Source organism: Pagrus pagrus (genome assembly GCF_965226575.1).
Source record: "Pagrus pagrus genome assembly, chromosome: 10".
NCBI lineage: Eukaryota > Metazoa > Chordata > Actinopteri > Spariformes > Sparidae > Pagrus > Pagrus pagrus.
The window spans coordinates 21,392,344-21,417,472 of NC_140194.1; the positions used below are offsets into that span (position 1 = coordinate 21,392,344).

At 39.2% G+C, this 25,129-nt stretch overlaps 1 protein-coding gene across 1 annotated transcript; it reads left to right on the forward strand.

Annotated features, from left to right (window-relative positions):
* Window positions 1–293: 293 nt before the first annotated feature.
* Window positions 294–24,697, forward strand: LOC311263555 (F-actin-capping protein subunit alpha-2). The gene is made up of 10 exons (XM_084363714.1): window positions 294–446; window positions 13,738–13,801; window positions 16,176–16,227; window positions 17,103–17,166; window positions 18,715–18,921; window positions 20,371–20,450; window positions 22,117–22,195; window positions 22,365–22,436; window positions 22,617–22,679; window positions 23,540–24,697. The coding sequence occupies exons 1-10, from the start codon at window positions 363–365 to the stop codon at window positions 23,678–23,680; spliced, it is 906 nt and encodes a 301-aa protein (XP_084219840.1). The 5' UTR covers window positions 294–362; the 3' UTR covers window positions 23,681–24,697.
* The last annotated feature ends 432 nt before the right edge of the window (window positions 24,698–25,129 follow it).

Here is a 25,129-nt window from a genome sequence, read left to right on the forward strand (position 1 = left end):
TCTTTTAAACTTCCTCAGGAATAAAAGCTGTTTCTGAGCATTTTTTTACCCAGATTATGATTATATATTTAGTGATCCCAGAAGGCCGATTTTGCATTACAGCAGCCCAGGATATAAGGATATAAATGAGAAAGATATTTAGATAGCTTACCCTCGGCCAGTGTGTATAAATGAAATATATGTGCAACACCATATAGTTATTTTGCAGTTGACATATTTAAATCATTGTTTTAACTTGGTAAATACCCAGGCTTCATGTGACTACTCCTTCCACAGGGCTGAAGACACAGACAGTGACAGAGCATCAATCACCACTCTTAACACCGAGCTGAGCTCAGCCGAGCTGGGAATCCACCCATGTGATGACGTCACGGGGCTCTGACAAGCTGGTGGTGCCGGAAGAAAAGATGGCGGATCATGAGGAGCAGCTATCCGACGAGGAAAAGGTAAGATGCCAAATTAATCACTAGTTAAACTCCAGCTGGGGACGTTAGCGCTCGTTTTTGAGTTGCATTTGAGTGTGTCTGTCGGTGCATCCCGGCGTCGACCGGCGCAATTGATTTTAGAGAAAACCGAGGCCTCAGCACAACCGCTGCTGCTTCTGCTCTTATTATTTTTAGCTCAACTTCCGCTCATTTGCGAATCTCAAACGGAGGCTCCTTGTACGGTCCTGACTCAAAATAGGAGCCGTGTTCAAATTATAAATTCACCTAAGCTTACCTCCCGCACCGTTTTCGTTGTGTGGACATGTCGTTTCCCCCCCCGTGTCTCTGGTTGCTTGTGTTATGGAAGTTTTCATACACCAAACATCGCTAGCTAGTTAGTTTAGCATAGCCGCAGCCTGCTAGCATAAAGCTACACTTACTAACACGCCCTTTTCGCTGTTTGATACCGCTTTTCTGTCGGTACACAGAAAATACTGGGAGTGGTGGATTGTCCGAATATTTTATGTAGAGCAGGATTTAATTCGTCGTATGACATCAACTGTGGGCATTACACAAGCTAGCTTGCTAACCGCTGTAACTCTGATAAATAGCGTTTCAGTCAGTAAAAGGATGTGTGGACTGACGTTAGGCTACGAGCGCCACTTGATCAACGACGTGATGTTTTATTGATAATTCGCAATGTGTCTTTATATATGCTCTTCACATTTAAAAGTCAGCTCTAAAGGTCTCCCACCAACATTTATTCTTTTAAAATAACACTGTTTTGCTAATTATGTAATCAAACTCATATAGTAGGCAGGCTTTACACCCCTGCTAGTGTCTGCACTGTTCATTTTCTCATTTCCTTAAAAGTACATACTCTCACACACAGCCAATACCCTGACAACTGTTCAGCTGCATGTGTCTGAACTGTCTGCGCTTAAGTGTAATTTCCTGCTCGAGGGGTTGACTTTATTTTGCAACCACATTTTGGTCTGTGTTCAGCTGTGCATTTTAGTTAGGTGATTTGAGAGAGGCATATCAGTGTGATTCCTGCTGCTTGAAACGCTACAATTTGGGAATTGCTTGTATTGTCTCAGTTAGCTGGTCAATATATCATGAATTAAATGAGTGCAGCTGTGAAGATTTACATGATTTTGATTTCAGTGCTGCTAAAAGTACACAAAAGTCATAAAGTCATAATGTGATAAAATGGTATTTTGATAAAAGTGACAGAGAAAACCTCTTTAAGCATCTAATATTAAATGTACTTGACTATCAGAAGCACAGGTAAAATCCTACATAGTCTATAGTTACATATACACTACTCAGAATTAGTTTGGGATATTGGGGTGTTTTAGTGTTTCTCTTGATTGTTTATTCTGTGATATATCTGAATTTTTATTTTGTGTTTGCCATAGTTGCAGCCTTGATCAGCAGTTTTGATGATGGCATACATAGAAGTATGTGTGTACTTGTTTACTTGATACCTCGTGTGTATCTTATCTTGACCCTGCAGTCAAATTTCCCACCAAGCTTGTTAATATCACAGTTAAACCATTATGAGCATTCTTCTGTATAAATGAGCGTGAACTCTTCAGTTGCCAGGTTATGTAATACGCCATTCAGAGATAAAACAAGGCCTGGTTTTATTTTGTTCTGTTCCACAGCAGCCTGAGTCAGAAGTTTTTTAGAGTTTAGGCAGCTCATTGACCCGCGGGTGTGACTGCGTCATGCTCATCAACACACAGGCATCAGCTGTTAGCTAAGCATTTCATTACAGGACTAGGGCGTGATGGTGACTGTGGCCACCTTGTGACTTTGTAAATACAAGGCTCACCATGGATGATGTTTTCCGGTCTGTGATGTGGCATGAAGCTGCGGTAAAAAAAGTTAACAAATTTAGATGGTGGTGTGAAGAGGATGGGAACTCTTTTCATCTCTTAACCATATTGGTTTCCACAACAGTCAGGCCACTTTCACTAGTTGACCAGACAGCTTAATTTCTCAGAGCTGAAAGAATGATGGTTGGAGACATGCCAGGCTGACTGATACACAGTTTATGACCAGCATTTAGCTGGTGGAAGCTGTTCATTTCCCTCTCTGAATATGATTGGTGTGGGACAAATATGGTTACATTATGCATCCATCCACTGTATGTTGTGCTGTTAAGAACAGCATTTCCACGAAAACATCACAGTTGCATTTTGTAATTTGAAGGCCGTCTCTCCGATGCATTAGCTCAGAGCAATCAGCCATCTGCTCCAGCCCCTCAGCCTGTTTTGAGCACCTCAGAGAAAAGCTGCAAAGGGAGGAAATGAGCATGTTCATCTGCCTAACACTGTGACACTGGGTAATGGTTACCTAAATTCACTAGTTAAATTGAATGTTACTGGCCAGTCATAATTTGCAGAATAACATGAAGTTTGGTGACCAGCCACAGCCAGAGTCTCCTCGCACTCCTAGCTGATGGTACTTTCCTCTTCCACTTGCCTCTAACTAGCTCTGACCTGACATTACTTTGATGACTGTTTCATCTATTTTAGAAGAGGCAGCTTGGAGGCACTGTTTTAGTAGTTAGCTTTGGAAAAGTCAACCAAACACATTTGTTTCTGATAGGAGGACTGCATCTGTGTTGAATAAAATAAACAATTTTTGATCTTGTCCCTGTGAAATGCTTCCAAAATGTCTCCCAGGGGATTGAGAGAATTTCTGTCCTGTTGCTGTTGTGGTTGTCAATGTCACTTTGCTATTCCAAAAAAAGACCTAAAAGCTCCCTATTCGGGAATTACTAGAGTCTCTTCCATTCGTAAATGATTAAACAGGAAGAAGAGCTTGTCTCTGCCACAGACACCGAGTTCTGGTCATAGTCTTGTTGAGTCATTTGGGAACTGTCCTGCCAAGCTTCCTGATTACAGCACAGAAACCTCACATGGTATTACAGGAAACCACCATTACTCAATGTGTTTGCAGTCAATTTCTTAATCTGAGAGCTCTGGCAGGTAGCGGCAACAGAAACCGAGCTATTTACCTGTTAGTTGAATTGTTTGTCACTGTAAGAGAAGACCTAAAATAAATTGATTGACAGAATATACAACCCCACTACCCACAACCTAAATTTTGGAGCCAGCATCAGCTGCCCACCTTGTTTTACTGTCACTTACAACATTGTATCTTTACCGAGAGGTATAATTTTTGCTAGTCTTTTTGAAGCTGCGGTATGTTTAGAGAAAAAACTGAGATGTGGTGGTTCCTGTTTCAGACATGGGCAGACCTTTCTGCCAGCAAAAAGTGGTTTGGTGAGAATACATAATGTTGTCAAAAAAGGCTTATATTTGAGAGAGGAAGTAAGATGGTATATTTATAGTCTTAGTTCTCCCAAGCTTTGGTGAGATGATGGTGCTGAGGGGCTGTTAATGATATCCATTCAAATTCAAACTCATGCCAATGTAATCAGTTCTAGATTGGGTAGTTGTCTATGCACAATAGATATGTCGACTTGTTTCAGAGTTTCATCTTTTGTGTGTAACAAAAGACAAATAGATTTTTATACAGTAATATGATGCCTGGTGGAGTTTAAGCTAGAGTTAGATGAATTATCAGCCTGGCTGATATTCAGAATTTTTCCTGTTGTCATTATTGATGTTTTTCATGTCCAATTGCCAATAAAATAAATTAATAAAAAAATTAGCTACTTTGGCTCTCATGCAGCATTCTCCCTCTGTTTGTAGTAACCAATCTGTGGTCTCCATTTATGTCCTGCCCACGACACTGTCTGATTGGTTACACATCACAAGTTATAACCTATTAACACAAAGGTTGGGTAGGTTTCCAGTTTTGTCTTGTCAGGTGTACAAATTTCAACCAGTTTGATTTGTCAGTTGTAACATTAGGTGGAAAGAATTTATCAGCCTGATAATGGCGAATTTATGTTGTTGGCTAGATATCGGTATCTTTAAAATTAACACATGCCGACCCAGTAGATGGCAGCGTGCTCTTTGAAAGTTGGGAGCCAATGAATGAGTCATTGAAGTCAATGAGTTTTAATACAACATTTTTTTATTAGAGCTATGGAATATTAAATCATCCAACTTTGCTCACAACATCTTAGGCTTTCTTACCCTCAGGTGCGTTTAAACTACAAGTTGTAAGCTTATCTTATCAATATTAACCATGAAAAGCAGCAGGTAATTATTGGTTATCTGTAGTGGCCGAAAAAAATAATTTTGTGCATCCCTACAAGTAATTGCTCTCAGTTTCCGTCCCAAAATGACAATGTCAGTTGAATCCTAGTTTTAGCACTGAATTGAGAAATGGTCTATCAGTATATCACTTGTTGATCACCAGCATTTGGAGTGATAAATAATTAGCTTTTTTGTACGTGTGAATGTTTGTCTGATCTAGCTGATGTAGTTGATTTGAAAAACAACAGTGGAGGGTGGAGGAGGTCTATGTGTTGACAACGATGCCCTAATACATATGATGAGGCAGCTGTACATAACGTTCTTCACTGAAGCATTTGAAAGTAATTAATGTTGGAGCAGAGTTGTATCTTTTTCACTGTAAGAAGAGCACTGCTGTAGGTAAAGTTTAGTAAAACAAGCCAGTTAACTAATTTTACTGTCATAGAAGGAAAACACAGACCAAAGTGCTAACAATACCAGGGATGAATGCTACCAAGGCACCAATGTAAGTAATGCATAAACACAGTCACGGTACAGTAAAGCATTATAGATGAAAGCATTCACAAAATCCCATGTATAGAATCTGTACAAAGATTAGGATGGAAGAAAAATACATCAAGTACATCACCTTTTGATGCACAATTGGAATACGGTGTGATTTCCATATGACAATAAATAACAAAAAGGATGACGGGAGATAGAAAAACATGTTCTGTTATGGTAAGTTTCTTAATGACTGTTGAGACCACAGCACCTTATTTGATAAAGGGTTTTTTCTCAAATTTTCCAGTTTAAAAGTTTATTGCTGTCTGGGCAAGAGAGGTCATAAAGAAACCTCCCTTCTCGGAAACTCCCAACAGCTCTCTCTATATGTGTCGCTCACCCTGTGAACAGCCGTCTTAGACCATAGGAATATAACATAGTTTAACGCTGAAAAATTAGTGGAGTCCTACATTTTAACTGAAGAATGTACAGACAGAGGAGATTTGTCTGTACGTGCCTGAGATGAGGAAAGAACTATGCATGTTTTTCTGTCTGAACACACAAGTACAACGCCTCGAGGGACCCAAACTGCTCTGTTCAAGGGTTAGAACAAGCTCAACTCACCTTTTTCCCCTGAAGACTGTTTTAGGAGCTTTTACTTTTGTTGATGTGTTGATTCTGACCCAGAAATTACCTAATAAACCTCTGAATGTTGATTTGTTAAGACTGATGGCTTTACACTGTTGTATACGCATACCGTTGCAGGTAATGCAAGCCAGTGATATTCCATATATTGCATAGCTGGCTGTTTGAGGTAAAGTGACACTACTGCTTTCGGCACAGTGTAAGGAGAAGTCATTGGGGTGTAGGCTGAAGGTAAAAAATGGCACACAGTGTCCGAAATAAACTTTTTGACTCACCAGCCAAGTTGACTGCTAAATTATTAAATTAAAAAAATGTACTTATTTTGTCACATTTTTGTTTCAGTTCATTTAATTTCATTGAGATAATGAGAAAATAATAAAGATAATATAAAAATATTGTTCATGGTTAATCAGTTTGTGCCTGTATACAACTCAAGTCTTGATCTCAAAAATCTGCTCAAGTATTTGCTATTAAATGTAATTAAGGATCGCGCATAAAAGTAAATTAGAAGGTTTCTAAATAAATCGGTCCCAAGGGTTGGCCCGACATTACCGGCTGATATACATTGACTACTGCACTCTTTACTATGGTAACAACCAGATTTAGAAGGCCCCCCCCTCCACCAAAGAGCACAAAATGAGTTGTTGTAAGGCAAGAGTTTCCTGCATTTGTGACCTGCAGGAGAGAAATTAAAAGGGTTGTTGCTGCTCCATGGACTAATGTTATGTCTCCGTGATCAGTTCATTTTTTTCATAAATCTGCCCAGTTACTTGAACGTGGATCATTGGTGGTGGTGTTTATTTTCTGTGGACTGCTGCTAGTGTGTGTCTCTCAATCGTGCCGTTGTCTTGGCTTCCTCAGTATAGCTAGCTGGCTAACTTTGTTTCAAGCTTCTGAGGCTGAACGAAGCTAAGTTATGGACTTGTGATGTGAATACAGTTTTCTCTGCTGGTTGAGATCGGTGGGTCGGAGCGACAGTGGTAAACAATGGTGAATATAGTGATGTGCTAATGTGCAAAGATACAGTACCTCAAATTCAGAAACTTTGTAACACGTAACAGATATTTTTTAACGCTAACATCTTTTCAGTGATGCTTTTCTGCTCACTGATATTCTTCCGGAGCTGGTGTCACATGCATCCTCCTGGTTTTGATGTGCATGGATTTTGAGACTTAATTAAATAGCTTAGAGGAGCTCCATTTCAGCACGTCTGCTTTCTCTTTTAAAAAACAAAAAAAGCATAGCTTTTTTCAAGCAAAGCCCCTGAAGCATTAAAATACTGATTTGGATGTCAATTACCATGGCAATAGCAGGAGTTGCACTAAGGGCAGCCACTAGTCCAACATCACAGGCGTTATTTCTTCAATTTAATCTTGAGCCGACCAGCCACCACCTCCTCATTTTGATTAGCAGAAGTACATTTCTACCTAGCCTACGGCTGCATGATGGTCTTCTTCCTCTTTCTGCCATCATGCTATAGACCTTTTATTCAGATATTATTGCACCTACACCCCAGCCCATCGCCCAACCCCCTAAAATTCAGCCACATCAAACTAGTTTTGCTTTAAAGTTGGCCTTGTCTCTGCTGTAGCATTTCAAGGCGCCAGGACCCGCTTTTTCCCTTCTATCTAGGATATTGAAATGGAGGCATGCCAGGGAAGGGGATCAAACTCAGGGAGATGATGCAGCTTAAAATGCCCGTGGGCCAAAATATTGCCTCAGTCTATTCCTGCTGTGCTTTTTTACTATTATCATTATTTTCACGGATCTGGATTGGCATGATAAGGCGATTTTGATGCCTGGATTAGGATATAAATGTGGTTTCAGTGTCAGTGGGTGTCGTTTGGGATTAAAAACGGGTGCTTTCAAAGAGGGTAGAGGGTGGAGTAAGTGTTGTGATCGTCCAGTGGAAGTGTCTGTTGCAAGGAAAGGAGGGGCTGCTGGGTAATATGAGGATGAATATACAGTGAGCAAGTTGAAAGAAAAGAGACCAGCTGGTGTCTAGGCCAAGACTGCACAAAGACGCAAAGATCCCACACTAAGGGGGGGAGCCTACTGCCTATGTCCCACGTTCTTTGTGTTTGTGTCTGTTAATATTATTCCAGCTCCTTGGTTAGCTCACGCCTGCGTGCCAACTCCTCAGACTACAGCCTCTAAGAATCCTTAGAAAGATAAGCCAATTGACTATGGGAGATAAAAACCCCTTACTCTTAGCAAAAGAAAGACTTTGTCCAAGATCATGATGACTTCCATTGACTCATATTTAACTAGCACACACAGAAACACGGACAGCAACAATTGTCAGCCTCGCCTGCCGTCAATTCTGTTTCCACCCAGCTGCACAAAGCTATATGGATGTTCATGTGTGGCAATGGAAATAGATCTCAACAGCAATGCAATTTTCTAAAGCTGCACCCTCCATAAGATGTGGTCAATTATTTCTCTTCCAGGGATGAAAATTGCCCCAAAACGCAAAACTTGTCAGCTCACATGAAAGTCCCAGATACTCATTTTAGACTTTACCTACCAGCACTGAAACAACCCAACCGCTGTGGCAAAAAAATACAACTGCTACCAATTGCCAATTATTTTTCAAATTATTTGATTAGTTTATTCTATAAAATGTTGAAAACCGACTGCAACAGAGCGCATATTTTCATGCTGTTACTATAGTTATGGTCTTGCATAGCCATATGCCTTCTCCACAGTGTCAGCGCTAGTTACTATCACTGGCAGGCTACTCAATGCGAGATGAGATTGTGACGTGATAAAATCCAAAAAGACACAGTATAGTCGGTATCAACGGGGATGCACAGTAGTTTTTCCTTGATAATGCTATATTTTGAAGAACAAATCCTTGTTGAAATCGGCACGGGGAGAGCTGGTTTGCTGTTAGCTGTTTGGCTAAGGGAGCTAACAGCTAAACTCAATCAGCAGGACTTAGAGTTTCTGTTCGGATGAACATAAAGCATCAACAGTAAACTGCAGATTAAAAGTGATAAGGTTTCAAGTTTACAGTAAATAAAAATAAATAAAGTAAAAAAGTACTTCAGGTATATACATTTTGGAGGTAGGAGTACTTTGAACGTGTATCCCTTTAACTGACAGCTATTGATAATAGTGACAAAGTAAAGAAACATTATTTTTGATTTTGGGATGGTTTAAATTCTCTTTAGGATGGTTCTGGGACGGAGGCGTCACCGTCACGATCCCCATATGTTTTCTGACCAACAGTGAGGAGCTCAAAGATATTTAATTTACAGTTATATAACAGAATTAACAGCAGTAAATCCTCACATTTTAGAAGCTTTAACCATTGAATGTTTTGCAGTTTTCCCATTATAAATCACTTAAATTATATGAAAGTTGCTGTCCATCAATTTACGATGGCTTGTCTATTCAGTTAGCTGCTAATCATGTCAGCATAATCCTGAAACATAGATCGTCACAAAATGTTCATTAACTGATCTGAGGAAATGTGTCTCATTCAAAACTGTAATGTTTTGAGATCTTCCAAACAAACAGAGGTAAAAATAAGCATTCAGCTTCAGCGGAGTAAAATTTTCAAGTTGTAGAACATTTTTATTAAATGTAAAAAATGTTTCGGGGGCATCAGTATTAGCAAAGTCTGGGTAAGTTTATCTGATAGCACAGCAAGCGTGAAGGACTTTGAGTTAGTTAATAAAATTCCCACCAGAGACTTTTTGCCTCAAGCGCGGCCTTTCATGTACCGTGGTGGCAGTCGGTGCTCAAAATTAGGTCTCAGAGCTCTAAATTGTCCCAGTAGCCTCTGTCCCAGCGTAGCATACTGTCATCGGAAGGAACACTTAACCTTGCGGCTCAGCATTCGAACTGCTGCTCCACAGTAATTACCTCTGCAAAGTGAGCCATGACTTTGGTTCAATTTGTCTGCAAGGTAAAAAGTATCTCAAAGTTTAACAGGCTTAAGTCAAGTTTGGCCTAAAGTTATTAGGGTTTTTTTTTGCTGGGGTTTCTCAAAAGAAAATTAGAACATTTATATTCATTTACTGTCTCTGGTAGGCTCTGCAGAGGTTACTTTGTGGTTGAAAGCTGGTAAAGTAGTGCATGAAGCAGACTACTTCCTCCTGTCTGCACTTGGGGTTTCGCTACTTGCTGTGCCATCTTGCTATCTAGCAGCATTGTACAATCACTTCGGCACTAGAATGATATGCAATTCTTCATTCCATAACAGGACAGGCAACCAGGAAGAAATAATAATTGGTTAAATGACAACTGTCATGGCATCAAGTGTTACATAAGTGAACACCAAACAAACTCTTAAGCACAAAAACCAAAAACAAAGACTTACCAGATGGCAGAAGGGTACTTTATACAATAGCTTGAGTTTCCAGACCTGATAAACTCATGCTTTTGCTGCATATGTGTGTAGCAGCACATACATGCTGCAAGTGTTGTTTTTATTTTGTTCAGACACGAGCCAGACGTGTGCAAATAAACAAACAAAAAACAATTTTCAATATAGAATTGAAATTGCGACAACCCTAATCATCACTTTACATATAGAGATAGTGTTTAACATGAAAATAATGTCAATATATTTGATTTATTCAATGTTTCATCCTTGTTTTGTCATAGGAGGATGTGGGCTGTTGTCTCAGTGCATGAGTAGAACTGGTTCAAGCTACTAAGAGGAAGAGGAAGTATTACGCTGTTCTTAACTAGCTTTTAACAGTCAATGCCTCTCTCATAATCTGCTAATGGAGTATCCCTCCCCTCCTCCTCCTGTCAGTGATTCATTTTAAACCACATCACATTCCCTTGGCTTCAGCTCCTCTCCGCTCAGTGCACCTTAAAACAGTTAGCATGGCTCTGCTGTCAGATGGGATTGTAAAAACATCCCTGTCCATTCCTTTGCAGTCTTTTCTGGTCTCTCCCTAGCTGTAGGCGCTGCACAATTAATTGTGCAAGTTCACAGTTTTTTGCACTAGGATTAAAATATTTGCAGTCAGCATTATTTAAGCCAATCTCCATTGTGCTGAAGTCAGTTTTCATGAAAAACACTCAGACTAAGTATGGGAATTCAGTGTTTTACCCAGACTCTTTTTTTCTTGCCAGGGTGGACAAAAATATCTGAAATGTCATTACAGTGGCCTGCTCAGATTTCTTTACTGACCTGCCTGTCTTGAGGCAGGTGAACTGGAAGCTAAATTCCCTTTAGATGTGAACGTATTTGTCTGTCTGTCTGAGTTAGCCCATTAATAGACAGGCTGTCTCTACAGGGTGTACACTGCCTCCTACCAAGGCATGCTGGGTCAGCCCTCAGTGACCCTGAGTCCAATAAGAGGTTCAGAAAATGGATTTATTGATATCATGAAAGTGTTACATTACATTCAGAAGGCAAGATGAGACACATGGAAACGAATAGTGTAATGTTGTTATTTCTGACTATGAGACTGTACAGCCAATGTCCAACAGTGATTCAGTGGTCCTGCTGAACTTAAACTCTATTATTAGACTTAAACCAGATCCAGGCAGAGATAGATTTCAGTTTTTTGTCAGATATTTAAACTAGTCCTCTAAGCTTATCTTGTCATTTCTACACCCTTGTAAATGAACATGAAAGTGGCGTAGCAGTTCTCAAAGTTATCAACATTCACATATTTCATGTCTATAACTGCCAGACTATATGTTTATTACCAGATAGTGTTGTGTATAAAAATGCAGTTCATTATAATGAAGATACATCTGATAATGAACACAATTTATTTCCATTTTTAAAAAAAATATTTGACTGGCATTTTCACATTTTTCCTTAAGACTGCAAATGATTATTATTTTTGTCATCTTCTTACTTTCTCAAATAAATAATTGTTTAATTCACGAAATGTCAAAAAATGAAGAAGCATAGTATGAGGTGGTCAAATTGCGTGTTTGTTTGACCAACAAATAAAAAACCCAAAGATATTTTAGTTTACACTGTTAAAGAACGTGGCGAAATGGCAAATGTCACATTTGACATATTGGAAATTGGAATTGGAAGCAATTTTCTGGCATTTTGCTTGATTAATAACTTAAATTGTTGAATTGTTATCAAACAAGTAATTAATCAAATTATCATTTTAGCATAAACTTAGCCCATTAATGGTGAACAACCATTTTTAGTATGTTAAGAAGTCGCACAGAATTTTTGCTATCACAGGTGGAAATGCAAAATTACCTGTGAGAGTGGTCAAAACATGTAGCTACACAAATGTGATGTCACACACTTATCATGTATTGGTAGAGAAAGATGATTGTCGATGCCAATCACAAAAATAGTTTTTAAGTTCATTCAAAATTCTGAGTGAAAAATGTTAAGAACAACTTGAGCTGTAGCCTCATTCTTTGACCACTTTCAAAAATGTATTTATTTATTTGTACATAGCTCAGCTAGTACTCTGAGTGCTGTAAAGGAAATTATTGGATTCAACTGTGGACATTAATGGGTTTTAAAATAGATATAACAGATCCATGCCTGGTGTGGATAAGAGACCAAAACAAACAAACTTTGAAACAAATTAAGTGTTTTATTTTTTGGCTTGACATGGCCAAAGATGGACTTACTGGCATGTATAGACATGGTTGATCCAAATTGAGATGTATACACTGTTCTGAGTCAGCTTACCAGCTGATGTAGAAACATTTACCTTAACTAATGACAGTTTTGAAATTCTTTTTCTGGATTGAAAATAGCAAAGAGCTTATTGTACTTGGGCCTCAGTCATCAGGACCTGTTTCAGTAGAGGCTGAATGAAACGCAGAACAAAACTTCTTACATCAGTCCATGTCACAGATGTGAGGAGGTTTTCACTCAGCAACTGATCAGATAACTGATCAGGTAATTTTGGTCAGCTAATATGTAAACATACTTCCTGGAACAGGCCTGGGAAATGCACTCTGTATATGGAAAGCATGTTTACACTGCCGTCCAGTGTATCGAGGGAGACCCAATGCAAATGACTCTTCCCACAGGGATTTCAAGACACAAACACAAACAAACACAAATTTCCACCAGCTGTTTAACAATGTGTTGTGCACTTACACAAACACACACACCTTTATTGTATTATGAATTACAGATCATTCAACATAAGTGGGTCATGATGATGTGATGACACATGGATTTAGACTAACAGAGATAAACTTTGATCTCAACATCACACGCACACAAACAGACACACGTGTTCCTCCCCAAGTGTCTTCCTTTCTCTCAGCGTTGCTCATTAGCAAGAATCAATCTGCAGCTCTGCGCCAGTGCCAGAGCACTTGTGTACACACAGTGCTAATAAGGGCCCGAGGGACGGACACGCATACGCTGTCACACACACACATACATATTTAGGAACACCTTTCCTGATCTACCAGCTTGTCAGACCGGGGGGAACCTGGCTGGGACATCAGACCCTGCCAGTGATAGAGAGAGGTAGAGAAATATAGAGGTAGGGCGAGAGGGAGAATGTGTACTAGAGTCCTCAGCCCATTTTTATGTCCTTATATGGTTGTAAACCATGCGGGGGAGGGAGGGGCCGTTGTCTCACTGTCAGTTTGACATGTGACCTGGAAACAGGAAGTGTTGTGGTGCAGCAGCAGAAGAGAAGTGAGGAAGGGGAAAAATGACTGTTCAGATGCGCTGTAGACTGAAAGAAGCATTGAACCGCGGCACTCCGCCCTCCAAACCGATGACACAGTAACATTACACCCTCTGTTGGCCACATGGCATACATGTATTCACTGTTTACACTGGATTTTAGGCATTAAACGGGTGTACTTGCATGGAGTGCAGCGCCAGGGTGAGCTAAAACTTGAGCAAACTAAAAAACGGAGTCAGAACAACATGAAAAAAATGACATCTTTCTTAGTAGTAATGCTGACAATTGTCAAAATAAATAAAAAATACATATTAAACAAATGTAATGTGGCTTTTCAGATTTCACAAAGTGGTCAAAACTGATGTTAACCTGTATCCTTTCTTTGTGCAGGTACGCATAGCAGCTAACTTTGTCATCCATGCCCCACCAGGAGAGTTCAACGAAGTCTTCAATGGTGAGTATTCTGTCTTCTTCTGCAGACTCTGTTGTTGTTGCCCCTCCTCCTCTTCCCTTCATCACCTGTTAACTTCTCTACTGTCAATTATCAACAAGCAAAGTGCTAGGAAGTAGTTAGCCACACTACACCGATTTCAATGTTGTTAATCTCTGTGCTGTTCACACGTCACAGTTTTCCGTCTTGCAATCTTGCAGTTGATGTGCATTGCACACTGCATCACTGATCAGTGACAGGGGGTCACACATTACAACGATCAGGCATGATGTGACACGGGAATGACATGGTCCAAACAGTCCAGTCGAAACAAACAAGCAACATTTATAATGAATATGTGTTAGGGAATGGATGAGGTGGATGCGGGGAAAGCAAGGATTACATTTGGCATGAGAAAATGAACTTGTCTGCTCTTATTGTGGTTCAGCAAGGACAACACGATTACAAATATGGAAAAGCTTATGTATATGTATTCTGATAGAACCTATATGCAATTATTGTGCCCGCTCCATTCGAAGAGATGCATGATAAGACTGGATTGCATGGATGACAGCAGAGGAGAGAAGGAGAACGGAGAAGAGTGTCTGCTTTCATTGACTGAAGCTCGATCCTGGCTCCCTGATTCGTCTGCGACTCAGCAGTCGTTGTTGACACGCTGGCGAGCTGTCTCCTGAGCACAGGAGCGCGCACTGATCTGCCTTTGATCTGGAGCTTTTCATCTGCAATGTCCAAACACAATCAGCGATTGGAAGATCAGGGCTAAAATCCTGTAGAACTGAGAACTTGGCATAATGAGTGAGCCTTCCGCTTCCTTCTTCTCATCTCTTTTGAGAGTTGCACATGGCGTGTTACCGATCAAACCAAGATTGCAATTATCCTTGAAAGAGGAGTTTAGTTGGGTGGCATTAGAGGATGTGGGTGCAAATCCAAATGTAAAACTATTTGTAGAAAGGCTAGTAAAGATTGATTTTGTGCAATTAGATTTCTGAAAAAACATGAAAGTTGACTCATGCACACGAATATAGGGGTGTACTCTCCAAGCCTCCCTTTTGTGTCGTAGTTTTCGACCTGTCAAAACCCCAAAATACTGTTTAATTTAGACCAGAGTTTTCAATGTTAAATCAAATGTCAACAGAGCAAACAGCCTGACACTAGTGCAGCAAATTTAATCGGTGGAATAGACAGTTTACTTGTCAAACATTGCTGTAACTAATCATGTTGATAGTGGCTGCATTCCATTTCAGTTCCAGCGCCAGGAACCTGATATCATACATACCAACTCATGGCACGGCTCACTGAAACACCTAAATGGGATGAAGCCATTGTCTGTAGTATTACTTACACCAGTGCTTTTCCTGCAATGACAAGTCAAAATCCTTCTCACGCGAGCCCACAGGCTGTGAAAGTTTAAAAAAGAAAAATTAAACTAAAGTGAGACATTTTTTAAATAATAAGGTAATTGATTATACGTGTAAAGCATTAGGTAAACTGGGTAGGTCTTGATTATTTTGTCTTTGCAAGTTCAGTGAGCCTTCTGCAGTTAAACCATAAGTTTATTTTTGTCACTGGAGGCGTGTGGAAATAGACATACTGACGGCTGCAAGGATGAATTACCGTGACTGCTGATTAGTGAAAGAAATTGAATTTTACACTGTACTGCATTATACAGCACTTATTTCCAACTACTATAGTGTCTTATTTAATACTGCCAAAGGGTGGTGCCAAAGTCAAAGATTATAAAAACTAAAACAAAGTACATGTGTTTTTGTTCATCTTAAATTGCTTGTTAGATACAGTTCTATTACCAAACTGTCTCTAAAATAATTTGTGCTGTTCATAAACAGGAGCTGAAATGATAACCGTTTCTGTTCATGTGCTGCTAATGACACAGCTGTGGCCAATCAGGGAGCAAAATGAGACTATGACATTTTGGCCAAAGTGTGGCTCGCCCTGCAGTGCCAGTGTTGACACCACACTGTTAGAGGAGCGCCCCTTGAGAGAGTGTGTGTATGTGTTTTGGCATCGTTAAAGCCTCGTCCTGCCTCAATAAATGTCGTCACCTCAGAGCAGCGCCGGCGGGCTGTCTGTCTGCCTCTTATCACAACCTGACAGCCACACACACTAAAACACAGTCCCCTCTTGTCACTTTGTCCCCTTTCATCTCTGTGTGATTTTACAGCCTCTACCACTGAGATAATTTACCATGTCTGATTCACTCCTCTCTGGCATTAATGCTGCAAAGACTGACTGCAGGCAGCTCTGTCTTTTGTGTTGGTGTGTGTGTCATGGTGCTAATCTGCTGTACCTGTCTTTTCCCCGCTCTCCTCTACATTTTCCTCTCTCATTATCTCATTTTCTCGCCTTTTTTTCCCCTCAGATGTGAGATTGCTGCTCAACAATGACAATCTTCTCAGGGAAGGTGCTGCAAAGTAAGTCAATTGTATTTCCAGGTTTTTGATGAATATTTTTGAAATGCATTAAAGCATTTAAACTATAAAAAGAGAAATATTTGTCAACAAATTATATATTATATTTCATTCTGCATATGGCTGTTTTTTTGTTTTTACTAATGTACATATGTTTTTACTTGCACTCAGTGAAAATTAAAGAGAAAATGAGTCCTCAGTTGTAGACTTATTATGGCTTTAGTCTACATTTTTCATTTGGATACCTGACCCAAACCTGTCGCTACCCGACAGGCCAGGCCAGGCTGGGCCAGGCCAGGTTGGGGCAAATTTTTTTTGAAATGATGTCAGGTCAGGATTGATCACGTATTATATTTTTAGTAAAAATATATTTTAATAAGAGGCTAAGTTGACATTGTTCTTTCAAGTTGTTTCAGTGAAAATATAGCGTAAAATTAAATTAATATAGTATAAAAATAAGTGATAAGTGATGACGGACCTGCTGTCTGTGTTTGGGCTTTTTACAGTATCCTGGTAAGTTCTTTGGTTTTTTAGTAACGTGATGTCTTTTTAGCGCAACACAGAGGCAACTTGTTACTTTCCAGGTAGCAAATATTAATGTGAGACTGTGTGACAGGGTAGCACATACTCGGAGCTTCAGCTTACATTGAGCTGTGTCAGGCGGCTCAATGGGGTGCAACATAAAAAAACAGAACGCCTGTTGACTTCAGGTCAGGCTTAGTTACTACTGTCTTGGACTCGGTCAGGCTTGGACAGAAAAATGCAGCACTCTAGTCTACATCCATTTTGCCCGACAGTGTCAGCATATATCATGTAGACAGAAACTTTAATTCAGAGTTTGGAGTGCATGTAATAACTGTTTCTCTCTCTCTCTGCAGTGCATTTGCACAGTACAACTTGGACCAGTTTACCCCAGTGAAAGTTGAGGGCTACGAAGAACAGGTGAGTCACGTAAACTGATGTCTGCAGCTCAGAGGCTAAATGAAATGGCATGACATCATGGGTGTGAATCTGCTGACTGTTTAATTTCTCCCGCTTTGCCGTTGCAGCCCTCACTGTCCACCCCATTCAGCAGTCTCGTCTCGGATGTGTTGCTCACTCAATTCACGTCACATGAAGATTTGTTGCTGTTGCACCGTATGCCTTACTTCTTAGTTGACACTCTTCAATTAAAAATGTTAAATTTTATATTGTGATGTTGCATTAATAGTCTTGGCATAGTAGAAGTGTCAACAAATTTATAAATCATCAGAGGTGGCAAAAGTGTGCATGTTCCTTACTCAAGTAAAAGTACAAGAGTACAGGCTCTGAAATGTACCCAGTAAAAAGTAACTCTCCAACAGATGTTTCTACCAGCCATTTCTGTGCAAAGTTACTACTAGTACTACTACTACTACTACTACTACTACTACTACTGAAGCTCACATCATATTAATGATTCAAAGTCTATTAAACTTAAAGGTAGAATCAGTAGGATTTGCCCGAGCTGTTCGTAAAGGCAACACAAAGATAGTTGATCGAGTCTCATTCCCAGTATTTCAAATACAGTCATTTAGGGATGGTAAAGCGTTACCACAACATGAACTGACGTTTAACTAACGTGAAAAATAATAGAAAGTCAAGATTATTGAAATTGAACAAAAGGTCAAGGCTAAAGAGATATTTTCATACAGAGCAGAATATCATTCAAACATAGCACATTTCCTAGTGTAACATAATGTGCTTTACATATGATAAAAACCGCAGAAAGAAAAGCCAATAACTAAAAAAAGATAACCAGCATCATAATGGGACACTGAAGCAGGAAGAGCAACAGGCTTATTCAGTTGTCATTAATATTTCACTAACATGATGGTCTCCTGGGCTTTTCATCGGAGAAGGGAGGTTGGGTTAAAGGATCAAAGTAAAGTGTTCTTTGCTTCAACAGGATATACGATCACAAACGTGCATTAATTTTTATGTCATTGTTCTCACTGCCTGTGAGTTTTCACATGCTGCTGAATGAATGTGGCTGTGTGTAATGATTGCAATGTCTTATGTAAAGATGTCATCATGTCCCTCTGTTCCCACATCACGGGTTGAAATTCCCCTGTCTGATACCCAACAGGCTGAGCTGAGTGTTGATGAGGAAGACAGTAGATGGAAAGTTGAGGCTGACATCTGTGTTCCTGTCGTCCTTTGTCCTCACCCCCCTTTTCTTTTGTTTTTCTTTCTCTCATTTGCACCCTTTTAATTAATCTCTTGATTTTTCTCTCCCATTACACACAAAATCTCCTGCCTTCTGCCATCTGCTCTGATGTTCCCGTCTTTTCCACTTCTTTATGTGTCACTGTCTCTGTTGCTCCTTCATGTCCTTTTGTTTTCTTTTTCTTTCTGCCCAACTGTCTTTCATTCTGGCTTGCTCTATTCCATTTTCCATTACCTCCTCTCTTGCCCTTCTTTTTCTCTTACTCTCTTCCTTCTGTCTCACACTCTCTTCATTCCTCCCAGGTCTTAATCACAGAGCATGGTGACCTTGGGAACGGCCGGGTCCTGGACCCCAAGAACAAGATCTCCTTCAAGTTTGACCACCTGAGGAAGGAGGCCAGCGACCCCCGGCCCCATGACGTTGACGGCTCCCTGGAGGGCTGGAGGAGCGCTGTGGACTCTGCCGTCAGGGCCTACGTCAAGGAGCACTATCCCAATGGAGTCTGCACCGTACGTCATGATCTACCCTATAACCACAATGACATACCTTTAGTCACTTTAAGGAACACATTCCCCCAAAAAATGTTAACTCTGTCATAATTCTGAATAAAAAACCAAGTCAAGTTTATAAGTATAGCACCTTTCAATGGGTGGTTGATATCAAAGGTCACTCTTAATTTTTCTGAGTTTGACTTAGTTAGATACTGCCCAAAAAGAAAAACAAAGGTTTATAACCAGGACCTTAAAAGGTCTTAAAATGTCTTAAGCTAATTTCGCGTATCCATCTTTAATTTCTTTTGGTCAAAATGAGTCGAGTGCTTCTGGTTGAAAAGTCCACATATCTCATGTTACAAACCTTTAAACCTACCGCTGAAATTATAATGTCTTTTTACCATATACTGTCACTTACCTGTTGGCAAAATTTAGATTTACCTGTACTACATTATTTGCAATTCTTGAAAAAGAAAAGAATGATTTATCCAAAAATCTCTTTTAAAGGTCTAAAATAGGATTTGATTTAAGTGTCTTGATACTTGTAGATACTCTTTATAAATAAAACCCCTCACATTCAAGTATTTTAAAATTAATTAGGTTAAATCTGTATATCTTCACTATTAAACAATTGACAGATTGAGGTTATCGAAGTTGTTCTTAGTTGTTGCTATACTAGACTGATATGTTCATACAACGATAAGTTGTAAAGTATTAATGCAAAAAACAGAACTCATTTGGATCTGATTCCCCTGTGAAGACAGCTCCCACCAAGCATCCACCAACAGTCAATAAAGACAATCAATCCCTCAATCCAGATTGCTTTTCTGTAGATGATCTCGACTTCTTTAGCAAAAGGAGATTTAAGTGTTTTTTATAATATACCACAAAATGTTACAAGGACATGCTTTGTTAAAATGCACGATTGTTATCTATAAAAAGAAGTTATTAGATTGTGTTATATGCAACGCAAAGACTGCCTGACCTTTAGCTTTCTTTCTTTTGACCGACACCTCAACAAACAGTCTTCATTAAGTCGATTTATTTATCTAATGTGGTCGTTCACAGTTAGCAAACACAAACAGACAGCAAGAAGGAGGAACTAGAGCAGGAAGTAATGGTATTTACAGATGATTGCATGGCTGCTTTATAAAGCTTCTCTTGTGCTACTTATTTTATCAATGCACAGTGAACAGTAGAGTTCTGTTGCAGACACGGAAGATTTCACAACAGTGAATTTGTTGCATGTGTTCAGCCACTGAACACGTTTTGTGTGTTTATAACAGTCTCACTAATGCAGGTCAGCTTGAGCTTAAATGTGAAGCTGTTAACCACAAACCACTGTCTCATTCTTTTGCGTCACGTGTACGGCTGTAAAGTAGAACATAGAAAAGTGGCCTTTAACAAGTAGAGAAGTGTGAGAAGAAAAGTTCCTAGAGTGTGAAATGTTTTTTCTTCTCATTTCAGATTTATGGGAAAACCATCGACGGACATCAAACCATCATCGTGTGCATTGAGTGCCATCAGTTTCAACCAAAAAACTTCTGGTACGGTTTCTCAATATTCAATTTGATTTTTATTTCTCTCTCTTTCCATTTTGCACCAGATGACAGGCTAGCTCGTAATTTTTACTTAAAAGCAAGATTTTTGACCAACGGGGTTTATAGAATTGCCAGCGATGGTTTGATCAAACCCCTTTTTAAAAAGATGTAGAAAAACTGGACAAGCCTGAAATGTTGTTTGATATGAACAAGACGCTTCAAAGGCATTACTTTAATTGGCACTTAACTCTGGAGCGTTAAAAGGTTGGTCCTCATAAGCGTTGCTGAGCTGTTTCTGATCGGGTTAATCTAATTGGATAAGAACTGCACCAATCCTCTTTGCTGCTGGGTTTTACTGGGCTTATGGGTTGTTAGGTGTAATGATCCCATAGCTCCTATATGTGACTGCCACTGTTATCTGCCATGTTAAAGTAAAGAGGAACCTATAGGGCAGATTTGGGATGAGATGAAACTGAAATAGAGACATCATATATTTCTCATCTTCTTCAGTCTTCAACACAGTGACATTGTGATAAAGAAAAAGCAGCTTTCATGAAACACCTTTTTGCTTTTAAAGAGCACTCTTGAGGTTTTATACATTTGACAACTGGTCTATCTACCCTTTCTGTGATAAAAGAAGACAACCTAACTACATGTTAAGATCATTATTTATTTTAATTATCATTTGATGTTGAGGCATTTAATTGTAAATTTCTTTTAGCATGAGTGCTCCGAAGCACCTTTAAGTTTCAGACGCTAGAGTAAAAAGGTTTATCCGTCTCCAGTCAAACAGCACTAGAACCTCATTCAGTCAGAGTTGAGTTTGAAATAGAGACTGACGTACAAGATATTTTTATAGTTCATGATGTCAAACGTGACTTACCAGGAAAGAAAGAGAGAAAGAAGGCCGAACGTGTCTACTGGCAATGGGAAAGGATTGCATTTACTGGGTTTTCATACACCTGCTAATTTTAGTGTAGAAATGGTTTCAGTGAGGTTTGGGCCAAAACCAGCCCCCAGAAGAGCTTTTGAGGCTCTGTGCTATCAATTTTGAAAGACGCCATTCAGCCAAAAGATATTAATTAATTTGGGGTTCCTATTCGTATTAAGTTGGGTTTGAGATCTAGTGCTTGTGCTTCACCCCATTTTTATACTCATCAAACCATGCAGTGACCACTTGTCCCTGTACAGATGCATCTCCGTTTATTAGTGTTTCTCCACTCATTTATTCAGGTTTTCATTTAGTTTTCACCTGTCGGTTATGTTGGAATAAATACGCTTAAAAATCCGAGTTAGCTAAATGAGTTAGCTTATATTTACTGTATAACTGCCAGTGTTGAATATATCATGATGCAACATAAGGCAGCTAAATGAGAACACCCTGTAAGTGTGTCTTATCTCTCTTTGCCCCTGGCTTGTCTTTTAGATCTTTTCAACTGTGGTTATTATTTGTTTCCTGAAACAGACATGTGGCTTTTTAGCAAGACACACAGTACAGCTGCAAGTTCACTTTGATCTTACATGTTAGGATATCCCTGTAAAGCAAATAAAGTTAGAGAAGTTTATAACTAACTCCCCTAGTGTATGTGTGTGATATTGTCATAAGTAATGATATCAAGAGATTAAATGAATGAGTAATTAAAGTCTTGTTTTCATCTTCCTCTCTGCACAGGAATGGACGCTGGAGGTCAGAATGGAAATTTACCACCTCTCCCTCCACCACTCAGGTGGCAGGAATCATGAAAATCCAGGTATTCTTCTGTTCTGTGATGTAACACAGGCTCACTTTGTAACACAGAGACATTTTTGTTCTGCCGTTCGCCGAGAGCGTTGCTGCTTTATGTTTATTTATTTATTTTATTTATTGTCTTGAATTTTATGCTTACAACAAAGAGAAACTAAACATTTAATTGCCTGCAGGTTCATTACTATGAAGATGGCAACGTTCAGCTGGTGAGCCACAAAGAGGTCCAGGAGTCCATGTCAATTTCTGTGAGTATAACTGGACACATTTGTTTATGTGCATGCAGACAGATAAGGAAATTGAATGTGCATTGACCTCCGCCTCCCTTGGATGTGGGTTTAAGGTTTTATTATTTGCACTGTGGAGGTGTTAGGTGGTGTATTCACTGAACTACTTCTTGAAATAAATTGCGTCTTGTCATCTTTCAGAACGAGGCTTCAACTGCAAAGGAGTTTGTGAAGATCATGGAGGCTGCAGAGAACGACTATCAGGTATGTCAACGTGTGAAATGGATATTCTGTGTTAAATATGCCAATTACAGGCTGGTTGTTGCAGGAAATAGAAAATGTTTGTTGTGGGGTATGCAAGTCTCTAAAACTGAGACATCATGAAGAGCTCATGTTTTACTCTTGACAGGATTAAATGTTGAAATCCTTGACTTCCCCACTGCAAACTTTCACCACAGGATTTTCCTCGGGATGTCAATTTTTTATGCTATGAGGGATAGAAAGCTGAGTCATACAGATGAATTTAGATGTTGGATTTTAATGGCCATCCATTAATTTGAAGAAACTTAAGACCTTTGAAAACACTTTCATACATAAATCTTGGCTTAAATATTATCCACAAAACCTAGGCTGCATCAATTAGTCGATTAATCGATTTGTCAATTCAAAGAAAATTAACACCCAACAATTTTGATAACGATTAACCGTTTCAGTCACTTTTCAAGCAAGTTCCAGACTCTTAAATGTGAGGATTTGCTGCATTTCTTTGACATTAATGACACTCAATGAAGAGTCTTTGGGTTTTGGACTGTTTGGACAAAGGAACTTTAAGATTTTATGGAATTAACGATTAATCATGAAAATAATTGGCGAATTAATTGATAATGGAAATCACTGTTCGTGAAAAACCAAATTAAGTAAAAAACATTCATAGAAACAAAAAATAAATATTTTAGATCAGCATCCTGCACATTCGGCCTCTGGTAGTGGAAAGGTTTTCCTACTGATCACTCAAACTTTTCATTACTTGGAAATAATTTAAATTGATTTAAGTTGATTTTTAATACCCTCTTATCTCCTCTCCTCTCTGCCCTCTTTCTCCAAATTTCCGTTTTTCCTTCCAGACGGCCATCAATGAGAATTACCAGACCATGTCGGACACTACCTTCAAAGCCTTACGCCGCCAGCTTCCTGTGACACGCACCAAGATCGATTGGAACAAGATCCTGAGCTACAAGATTGGCAAGGAGATGCAGAATGCTTAAAAAAAAAAAAAATAAAATAAAACATCGGAGAACATAACAGACAACTCCCCCCACCCCACCCCACCCTCCCACCCAAACAACGTTGCATGACTGGATAGTTGTATCGTCTTTGTACAGAAATTAGAGAAACAGGAACAAAGAAAGGTTTGGTCTCACAACCAGATGTCACATTACACATTGGATGTCTACTTTTAGCGATGTTATTTTGTTTTTATACAGACACTGTTAACTCCTCTGTATATTGAATCTAAAATAAAGATAATCATATTTGGGAAAAATATAACTTGAGGAAATATTTCAAGACATAGGAAAGGGGGCCGACACTTGTATGCAAAAACATCCTTATAAAATACAGTATCACGTGTGCAATATTTATTGTGTCAGTGAGACCACACCTTTTATTTGACCTGCTGAAAAACGGTTTGAATTTGCGATGATGGTGAAACAATCATTTTTGGGAGAGTTTTGTCCGCATTTACAAGAGCTCAGATATTTGGCAGAAAGGAACGCCTCCCTTCACTTCACGGTTAATGTCCCATACGGTCAACGAAAAAAAAAGTTCTTTGTGTTCATTGACTGGTATCTTTGGCACAAGCAGTCACCACTGTCAGCCACTCAATGTTCTTGTTCCCTCATTTTGGTACTTCCCTCACCGTATGTCCTGTATGTGAGCTCTCGAGCTCACAGTGCTCCTGGCTAAATTGCCTTTTTGACTTGACATCATCTGAACTCTCACTCAGCGCGGGGAGTTCTGTGACCACTTAACAAGCTTAATTAACAAGTCATCAGTCGCTAAGTAATGTGCATAATGTCCAATTTACAATAAAATCAAAACGTATCACTTTCTCCTCCAGTGCTTATTTTTATTAAAAAACAGAACCTGACTGTATTATATAACAAGGCACATTGTAATATATACCTGTATGAAACATCCTGTCTGTCAGTTTGGTGATTTATTTCCATGAGATTAATTGTAATTCAGTCACAATTATGTTGCATTAAATGACAAATTTTCTATTTGCTGACTCACTCATAATTTCTGATACTCATTATTGCAATACAGAGTTCCTCCTAAACCTTCTCACACCTGCATTACATTAATTAACTGCATTTTTTGCTAAAAAGACTATTTTACAGATGATTTTTTAAAAAATATGACTACACAGAATCTAACATCATTAGAGGGCATCATAAGTATCCATGTGATGGAGGACACTGAAAGGTCCTGAACCACATTTTGGGAACTAATTAGGATGTTTACATTTTATACTTTGACTCATAGTAGACATCAAATCCTAGCTGAAATACCTGAGAAGTTGTACTTAATGAGACTTTATCTGTGTTTTTATGTAGCGATTCACTGACTGATCTTATGAGGCCTTTTTATTGAAGCTTTTAAGGGCATCAAAGTACCATAGCTCTCAAAATTAAATGATGGCATTAGTTTTC